Source organism: Phoenix dactylifera, chromosome 8 (genome assembly GCF_051530095.1).
Source record: "Phoenix dactylifera cultivar Ajwa chromosome 8, Ajwa_hap1_PhDact_Kaust_v1.1, whole genome shotgun sequence".
In the NCBI taxonomy this organism is placed as follows: domain Eukaryota; kingdom Viridiplantae; phylum Streptophyta; class Magnoliopsida; order Arecales; family Arecaceae; genus Phoenix; species Phoenix dactylifera.
The window spans coordinates 33,427,413-33,437,407 of NC_143197.1; the positions used below are offsets into that span (position 1 = coordinate 33,427,413).

The 9,995-nt window shown below is 38.3% G+C and overlaps 1 protein-coding gene across 3 annotated transcripts; it reads left to right on the forward strand.

The window, feature by feature from the left end:
* The first annotated feature begins 1,209 nt into the window (after nucleotides 1–1,209).
* Nucleotides 1,210–8,659, forward strand: LOC103704044 (glycosylinositol phosphorylceramide mannosyl transferase 1-like). 3 transcript variants are annotated; one of them, XM_089925150.1, is made up of 5 exons: nucleotides 1,210–1,373; nucleotides 4,385–4,781; nucleotides 5,099–5,262; nucleotides 5,421–5,491; nucleotides 8,185–8,659. In XM_089925150.1, exons 1-5 carry the CDS (start codon nucleotides 1,228–1,230, stop codon nucleotides 8,343–8,345), a joined length of 939 nt encoding a protein of 312 aa, XP_089781276.1. In that variant the 5' UTR covers nucleotides 1,210–1,227; the 3' UTR covers nucleotides 8,346–8,659. The 3 variants fall into 3 exon arrangements, with proteins under 3 accessions (XP_089781276.1, XP_008785400.2, XP_088559904.1); XM_008787178.6 differs by having other exon boundaries at nucleotides 1,218–1,877; XM_088703778.2 differs by having other exon boundaries at nucleotides 1,318–1,877; nucleotides 8,189–8,659.
* The last annotated feature ends 1,336 nt before the right edge of the window (nucleotides 8,660–9,995 follow it).

The window sequence follows — 9,995 nt, forward strand, 5'->3', positions numbered from 1 at the left end:
TTATTTTTAAAGCATCTTTTTGCTGCCACATCATCGGACAAGTCAATCAACCAATACTCCTCTTCCATGGTGCCTTTATCTACGAGGATCGTTGACTTTCAGTCGTCTTCTCTCTGAGCTCTTTTCTCGTTGCAACCGTTATCTTTTATGTGTCTTCTTACTGCTACATTCTCAAACAAGTCAATCAACCACATCGACAAACATTTCAGTTTGTCACATTAGTTCGACACATTAGTTTGTCATATTGGCTTCTGAGTTATTATGTCAACTCCTATCTGCTACATTAGCTTTTGAGCTCTTATAACAGCTCGTATTCTGTCATATCTGCTCTTGATCTACCACCACGTCAGCCTTTGAGCTGCTATTTCCGCTTCCAGTCTAATACATTAGTTTTCAGGTACATTCGTGATTTAGTTTTCAAACTCAAATTGGTACTTATAGTACCATCTTGAGTTTGAAAGACAATATTAATATAATTTTAAGAATTAAGTAACAATCCGTATCAGCCCATATTATTATTTTTATTAATCAATATGATTTTTTCTTTATTAGTATGATCTTGTATCATTGTCACATTAGTCAGACACATCAGTCTGTCATATCGGCTTCTAAGTTATTATGTCAATTCCTAATCTGCTACATTAGCTTTTGAGCTTTTATAACAGCTTGTATTCTATCATATCTGCTCTTGATCTACGACCACATCAGCCTCTGAGCTGCTATTTCAGCTTCCAGTCTAATACGTCAGTTTTCAGGTACATTCGTGATTTAGTTTTCAAACTCAAATTGGCATTAATAGTACCATCTTAAGTTTGAAAGAAAATGTTAACATAATTTTAAAAATTAAGTAACACTCTATATCAGCCCATATTATTTTTTTATTAATCAGTGTGATTTTTTCTTTGTTAGTATGATCTTGTATCGGTCGGTATTATTTTTTTTATCAGTATGATCTCGTTAGAGATGGCATAATAATTTAAATTAATATTCTTTTATTAGCATAATTTTATATCAACTTATATTATTTATTTATTTATTTATTTAATAGTCAACCATCCGTTTCATCAGCGAGAAAGAAAGAATTCAGAAACCGGGGGCATCCAAACTTTTCAAAAGCGATGAGAGAAGGATGCACACGTAAGTGGTTGCTTTCATTTCGTACAGGATCAGCCAGCCGGCTCCACCTCTCAAATTCTTCCCGTCCGCTTGCAAGAAGCATCCGCAACCATGATGCAAGAACGGGGAAACGATCATCGCTATCCAACGAACTGGAGCTTAGGCCGGATTACTTCAGCCCGACCCATGCAATCCAAACCCAAGAAAATTGGCAAGGATCAAAGCGGGTGGATCGGGGTTAGGCGTTTTTTTTTTGTGTGCGTGTTTTTTTTCCCCTGCTCTTGGTTTGTCCTAATCCAGGCACCCCATCTTCTTCCCTTCTTTCGCGTCTCTCTCTCTCTCTCTCTCTCTCTCTCACCTCCGCCCCGAAACGAGAGAGAGAGACAGAGACAGAGAGAGATTCTTCGGCACGAGGCAGCATCACCACATACGGGAATCACATTGCCTCCGCCCCGCCTTTGGCTTTGTTACCCCGCCGCTGCGACCGCGTGTTTCCGAGCGGGGGGTAGAAGAGGGGAATAGAGGAAGGGAGAGGCGCATGGAATGATGCCGAGTTCTGCTGCTGCGACGATGAGAGGGAGCGCCCTCCCCCTCTCCTCCGGCCGGAGGATCCCGCTCAAATTCCGTCACCTCTCCATCTCGGCTGTCGGATCCGTCGAGATCAGGCTGCTCCTCTGCTGCTGCGTCGCCCTCGCGTTCCTCCTCCTCGCCTTCGGCTACCGCCACCGTCCCTCCCATCCTCCATCCTTGCCCCCTCCCGGGTACTGCACCGCTTCTCTTGGCTGCCCTCTCTTTTTTTTCCCCTTTCTTTTCTTCAAAAAATCGAAAATTCATTTCAAAACAAACAGACTTGTATGGTCTTTCATCGAGGGAACGTCACGTTCTCTTCTTGTCTCGAATGTAACCAAAGGATCTTAGATCTCCTCTCTCACAAAATGTTGTCGTGGCCTATCGAGGACGACGCTATCTTGTCTATTTCTTGTCGCTGGTTGTTTCTCTTTGTTTCTTTCTTCGTCTTCCATGGCTTTGTTGCTTCATTTGAACCCGTGCTCTTATTTTTCATATTTTTTCTGTGGCCGTCTCTGTTTTTCGAATCTGGTCAGCTCCACATATCACCTGCGAGGGATGGATCTTGTCATGTCTACTCAATAGTCCTTTTTTCCCTTGCTTTTTCCTGCTGCATCTTTCCCCACCCCCCCGCCCCCTATTTTTTTTGTTTCCTTTCTCCAGCATATTTTCCGCCATAGATTTGCTGCTTTTAGTCGCTTCGTTTATGTGGCTCTAATATTCTCTGTTTTATTCTTTATTTCCCCAAGTAATTGAATTAAGGCGCCCTAATCATGGTTATGGTATGGTACCCTTTATGAATTAGAGCTACTTTGCGCGCGATCAAAAAATTGATTTAGTTTGCAGCTTGGGGCATGTTATTTGTGGTACAAACTAAAATTAAAGCAGGGGGAAGATTAGGAACAACTCGGTCATCATAACTATCGCTGTCTTTGTCATCATGCTTACTAGTTTTTTTTTTTTTTGAGTCCTTTCAGTTTGATACTAATCGGTTCTTTTATTCACACACAACTTCGGTAAATCGTCAATGAAAAGAAAGGTACATAGAGCCCTAGAGCGAATTTCTGCATTTGAGATACAATAAATGGTAAGAATCCATTTGGCACAACCTGAAGCTGAGCTGAACATTACTATCCTGAATATTTCCAGTAACATGTCCAATCTGCAGCTCTCTCCTTGAAGCTAAGAAAGACATCGCTTGAATACCATATGTAGAGATTTTTATTTTTGTTTTTTTACACTTTGTTGTTCGGCATCCATGCTTTTCAAGACATATTGTTCATGAGCATGACCATAAACGGGGCAAATGTTTTATTTGTGGAACCAAACAATATGGAGGAACTATAAAAACGGTCCAGTATACGGGGCTCCTACCATCGTAGGGTTTGGAAAGGGTTAGATATACGTAGCCTTCGCTTGCATGCAAAGATGCTATTTCCGTATTTCAAACCTGTGACACACAGGTTAAAGTGAAACAACCAAACATAATGGAGGAACTATATGATCTTTACTCATTACGCTTAATAACCTTCATAAGGCTGTGATATGCAAAAGCTGCATCTACTATTGAGTGCTGCACAAATGTACAAGGAAGCTTTGCAGATCCACCGGTGTTATGGTGTAGAGATGCATCAAATGGTTCTGATATTAGAGAAGACCACTGAGGCTTGTCAAGCTGAATTTCCAGGCATTGCAAGCTGTATTAGAAAAGACCACAAACTGGAATGTTAGTTATTCGGTCCAGTTTTCCTTTCCGATTATATACATATATCTATGTGTGTGTGTGTGATATATATACACACATAAATATATGTATATATACACACACATACACACATAAATACACACACACACACATAAATATGTATGTGTGTATGTACCATTTACAAGTTACATTGAAAGGAATTACTAATCTAGCAAATCCTCAGTTAGTTACCTATAAATTTGCTGGCAAAAGGAGAGAGAGCAAGGAGGAGGGGGGGGGGGGGGGGGGGGGCACTAATCATTTGGAGTTCTTCTGATATTGAAACTATCTAATTCCAGTCATTCTTCTTGTCCATTACCTTTTTTGCTGCATCCTTTGCAGCACTCTCTGAAGCTGTTACATAGATGTCAAATCTGCAGCCCATTCTCAAGAAGGATATTTGGTGAATCCTGCATCAATTTTTCTGTAGGTTCTTTTAGAGACTTTTTATTTCCTTCCTTTTATATTCTTAATCATATCCTTGTGAAGGGATTGTGCAATTAATTTATGCCTACTTGAAAGAGTCAAAGCAATGATTCCAGTTATGGGCTTAATTTTATGTTATTTAGGAGAATTTGTTTGTTTTGTATATAGGTTGGTGAGTGGTGACAAGCAATTTCAAGTGTCAGCTCTAAAACTTCATACTTGTCCCAGATATGGTCCATATGGATAACTTTTCTTGTAGAATCCTTAACCCAAATTTTATGCCCATTCTCAACATTCTTTTTTTTATTATAACGATCTCTCACTGATTATGCAACATTTAATGTGAAAAAACTTAACATTGCAATGTGAATTTGAACATCTGGATGACAACATTTTGAATCATCACTTTTAGGACTGGAAATTCAATAACTGTTTACACTGATTTGGTTAAGCTGTCTTGAAAAATCTTAGTCTGTATTTGCCCCAAAACATGCTTCTTATGTAAATGCTATAATCCTTTGTTCTGTACAGGAAAGGTTACACTATATTGATTAACACATGGAAGAGAAATGACCTGCTGAAGCAATCCGTTGTTCATTATGCTTCCTGTAGTGGAGTTAATTCCATTCACGTTGTGTGGAGTGAACCTGATCCACTATCAGATTTGTTACATGATTTTTTGAGGCAAGCTACACGGATGAACTCTAAAGATGGCAAATATATTGAAGTAACATTTGATTTGAATCAAGAAGATAGTCTGAACAACAGGTTCAAGGAAATCAAGGGTTTGAGAACTGATGCTATCTTTTCAATAGATGATGATGTGATATTTTCCTGTTCAGCTGTAGAATTAGCTTTCAGTGTCTGGCAAAGTGCCCCAATGACAATGGTGGGATTTGTACCTCGCATGCATTGGCTGGATAAGTCGGTATGCCCTTGCCGATTCATATTTTGAACTTAAATTCTTATCCTTTCATATTTTTGTCATAGACTAAATTTTGGGACAAAATCTCCTACTTCCAATCTTCATTCACATTTTATTTACATTCCATTTATTCAGATTATTTGCTTTCTCTATAATGTGCATCTAAATTTGTGGAAGAAATTCTCTAAAATGTACACCAAGCATTTTCCCAACCCCCCCCCCCCCGGGGCTTGGGAAGAAAATTTATTACTTTTTCCTTTTTGTCTTACAACTTCTGTTTAGAACTTCTTGGTGAAGAATACAGTGTACTTTTTTTTCAGAGAGGCAGTGTGGAACAGTATAGGTATGGGGGCTGGTGGTCAGTCTGGTGGATGGGTACCTACAGCATGGTTCTCTCCAAGGCAGCCTTCTTCCACAAGAAGTATCTTGATTTGTACACAAACCATATGCCTGTGGCTATAAGAGATTATGTAACCAAAAACAGGTCTGTATGGAAATTATTGTTACTTCTTAGGTTTTGATAGAGTGATTTGTATTCTTTAATTCCTTTAATTAATGATGCTTCATTTATTTATTTATTTATTTATTTATTTATTTTTTTTTTTTTGGGGGGGGGGGGGGGGGTGTTCATTTATATTGCAGGAACTGTGAAGATATTGCAATGTCTTTGCTTGTTGCAAATGTAACTGGTGCTCCTCCCATATGGGTAAAAGGTGAGGAAGCAATTTGTTGGAGAATTCTGTCACCATTTATCCTCTTTCTTTGTTTTGAGATGAAACTGCACTTTGGTTTGATCATAGGATGATACTGAGGAGTACTATTATTGTTGCATGCTCACTGTTGTTTAAAGAAGAAAACTTGGACAGTAGCTAGCCTCTATAAGTTTTATATATTTGATGCATGACCTTCTCTTGATTTATTGCATTATATGTCTTGATGTATACAAATCGACATGTATGTGTTGGGCTTCTTATATAGAGTGCAACTAGTGGACAATGCACTTCTGATTGATAGGCAACAAGGAGTAAATTCCAGTATTTGGAAGAATGAATTGCATTTTCAGAGTTCTAAAATTAGTCAAATGATTTTAAGAAATAATAAAATGCAGCTACAATAAAATTAACAATCAATCATGCTTTTGTCTCTTGATGGTTCCTGCCAAGTTAATATTTGAACATACCCTAGAATCACCATTTATTTATTTACCAGCCTATGTATTTTATGACTTTTCATCAATTCTAGTCAAGATGAGTTTAGATCTCCTATGAAAGAAAACAAGGGACAGGAGCAAAGCTAAGATATGACAGGAATGAGTTTATTTCGCAATAAACATTTGCAAATTATGTAGTTTTATATGAGTATAGACGTCTTTCTAAGTTAACTAAAAGAGATTCAGCTGGTTCAATTGGAGAGGAATTAATAGCAGTGGAGGATGACCTTCATCTATAATAGTCAAAGCATGCAAGACATCATCTTCCTAATTGCATCCATCTTCTGTATTCTCATAGGCACATATGCCTATTAGCATATTCAGATCTAAAATCAAAAACATCCTCATTTAGTTTTAGATCCCATATTAGCTGTTATGTTTGGATTCAAGTCTAGACTTTCAATCCTTATCAGAATTGGAGTCATATTTTGTGCAAGTTTGTACTGTTACCTGCATGTGTCAACTGATAAAAATAATTGGGCTTCAATCCTTGTTGAAGCTCATGTGGGACATAGGAACTGCAACCACAAGTCTTAGCCAGTTTGATGGCCCAATTGTTTTCATAAAAATGAATGTATTTGTGCTACCCATCATATGTAATAATTTCATTTTATCTTAATTTTTTTCTCCTTATCATCGATTTGATTCTCTTGTATTTTCTTTTCCTTGATTGTTATTCCTAAATTCCTAATAACTCAACTTCGTAGGTTGGCGACAAGCCACTGTAGAAACGATGTTAATTTTAATTTATATGACGCATGAAAATTGGTTTTCCTTAGGAAGGAGGGTGGTTGAATGTATGTAAGTTCATATACTACTGAAATTAAATACTAGAACAGTTGCTGAAGGAACTTTTTTTTGTTTGGCCTAAACCTGACATATCCCCACTAAGACCCTATCAGTTCCTGTAGGTTAATTATAAATATTAAGGGTTAAAATTCTTGAAGCTTGTGTCCTCAAGAGATAGCACATTATATGCTTTAGTTTATTTCTGTTGCCTCTGTTGCCTATATGCTAGCTTAATATCAATATTGCCATATGGTATGGAAATTTTTTATGAAAAAATGGGCCAACCTCATTTTTCTGTTATTTTTTTAAAAAAAATACAGTCAGACAGTTGTTACATGCTGGTTATTCAGTTTTTTTGTTTGTAATTGTGCCTGGTCATGTAATTTTAGACTTGTGTGTAGATAATGTGATGGCAAGGTTATTGGAATACCAGTGATTCATCTCAAACAAAACTTACATGTGAAGGTTTGGATAAAATTTATTATTTTCTGGGATTAAATCATACAATCTAGTAGAAGAATGCAACAGATTATTACCTGTAGACCTGAATGTTATGTCCAAAGCTTTTATCTGATATAAGCATATTCACAAAATGCTTGTGAGATATAGTGCTGAGGCTATTATCCTATTACTCATGATCATGTGAATGTTAAAGCACAGTTGGTTGAAAACTCTCGTTGAACATGAATTTTCAAGTATGAGTAAGAAGGAGGTGTATGTTGATATTCTGCATCATGCGGAGTGGACAGAAACCTGTCCTATTGGACCAGATGCATAATGGTTGATAGCCATTTCAAAAAGATTGAGAAAGTTGCAGATAAGGAACTGTTTACCCATATCCTGGTTACTGGTGCAGTTCATACATGTCTCATCCAGGACATGGAATGAAATCACCCTATTAATAATGTACTCCAAGCTGGAGAAGTAAGATATTTTGCTTTGACTTCAGGAGAGATGTTTCAGATTATGCAGTCAGGTTTACGGATCCTCTAACAATGGGACAGATCAACAAATTGGCAAAGTTCTAATGTTTGGAAGCTTTACATTATTAGGGCCTTCTTTGTTGTACTTTGTGTAAACTGGTTCTCACCTGTTACCTTTATTTGAAGGGATATTTTTAGTATCCTCTCCTTTGAATAATTCTATTAGTGTTACTCATATTCTTCTGTCCTCTCTGTTTTATTCGTTATCTCTCTTCTTTCATCCAGAAAAATGTCATGTTTTTTGTTGCACATGTTGTGAAGTTAATGCATGGGCATTATATATGTAAAGAAATTATCTTACAGTTCTCGTGCTGGAAGGTTGACACAATATAATAATATATACTGTCATCCATAGCTTCATGATTGCAATTAAATTACTATATGGAGGTGTTTGAGAATGTCAACTGATTGTGTTTTAATGCAGGCAGGGTATTCGAGATTGGATCAACTGGCATCAGTAATTTAGGAGGTCATAGCCAAAGGAGATCACAGTGCCTCAATGTGTTTGCTGCAATTTATGATCATATGCCTTTGGTAGCAACCAATACGAAGGTCATAGACAGCAGGCATAGTTGGTTTTGGTGATCATTGTGGGTTTGTAATGGTCTGTCAGCTTTTTTTTTTTTTTCTTTTATTTTTACATTCCTGTTAATTCATTTAGATCATTGTAATCTTTATCTGTATCATATCAAGGCGATCGATATTAAATCCATGTGATGTGCATTTACGACCGTTCTAATTTTGTATTGAGTTGAAAATCTTGTGTATTCACACTTGCACTGTGGATGGTTTGCCTACGAGGACAGAGGGTGTTGGCTATAAGCTGGAAAGTAACTAAATGTTAATTTGCGAACAAGTGAAATTACTAAATGTATTAATAGAAAATGTTTTACCCTGTAGTTTTTCTTGTGCATAATGGGATGTTGGTTCGGTTAAAATATTACATGCATTCCTTTTGATGATATATTACATGCATTCTGAAACAACAGTGTTTGATCTGCAATTTGTCTACATCAGAATCCTGGGGAGAAGATTCTTTCTTTCGGTGTTTTTTTCTTTCATGTTCTCCTCGTTCCTTCCAATGATGAATAAACAAGACTATGGCTCGAAAATTAGGGCTGCAGCAAGGCCCTTTGCGCCGAGACTCCAAACCGAATGATAAGTTGGACCGATGCAAGTAAGAACTACTATTTTCTGCGCAAACTTTTTAATTTTTTTGTGCTCCTTTGTTAAGGTTGACTGCGGTTTACTGCAGCATTCATTTATTCGGTATTTCGGCTCATCATGTGCTTATGCGAAGACCACCAAAGGGAATCAGCCCTCTAACATAACTCACCAACCAAACGTTTCATAAGTGGAGCAAAATCAGCTTGATCAAACAAGAAGCAAAAGTAAATCACAGCATAAGATAATTGGTCAATTCGAGGTGGGAGTTGTGCCATTGCAGTATTTGCGATGAAAAATCCTAAAACAAGGATGGTCGATATAGGTTGGATTGGATGTTTCGACCTCCATTTGAAGACTTTCACGAGTAAAAGCAATATTCAACATGTTGATTCACAATTTTAGGAGCCGCGGCTAGTATTTACCTACTCTTGTAATCCTACAACAGTGATCCCTGGCGTGCGCCGACCCCCGGCTGCTACCAGCCTGCCAGAAGAATCTCTGATCACGAATCCAACACCACCGGATACACCATCCATAGACATACTACCATCGAAGTTTACTTTGAGATGACCAAGGGGTGGGGGCACCCAAGAAACATGGGCAAACCTGGGCGCTACAACAGCGGAAAGAGTGCCCTAGATGTCCCTCGCCATCTCAGTAGAGAACAACGTGGTAACTGCAGTAGGCTCCCTAGCATGCACTACAGCTTTATCCACCACCATCCTCGGCGACAACCTCCTACCTTCAAATATGTCGGCATTCCTGTCCAACCAAATATGATAGGCCAGGTATGCCCTGAGAATCCTCCCTCCCAAAATTTGGGGCTCCGTATAGAAACTCTCAACAAATGGATCAAATTCTATGTCGACTCTATCACCTGGGGTAAGGGTGCAGGTGAACTACTCTAAATCTCCCTCGCTCTAGGGCACTGTAGAAGGGCATGATCGATGGTCTCCTCAATCTCCGTGTACACCTGACAAAACTGGGTAACCCAAACTCCTCGCCGAGCTAGCACGCTTCTGGTCGATAGACACCCCCATGCCACCTTCCAGATAAAAAGCGCCACTC

What these genes read in the sequence shown, in the direction of transcription:
- LOC103704044 (XM_008787178.6), top strand. Translation starts at nt 1,660, where the DNA reads ATGATGCCGAGTTCTGCTGCTGCGACGATGAGAGGGAGCGCCCTCCCC. An exon ending in TGCATTGGCTGGATAAGTCG is followed by an intron (nt 4,782 to 5,098) that starts GTATGCCCTTGC and finishes CTTTTTTTTCAG; the next exon opens with AGAGGCAGTGTGGAACAGTA. An exon ending in TCCTCCCATATGGGTAAAAG is followed by an intron (nt 5,492 to 8,184) that starts GTGAGGAAGCAA and finishes GTTTTAATGCAG; the next exon opens with GCAGGGTATTCGAGATTGGA.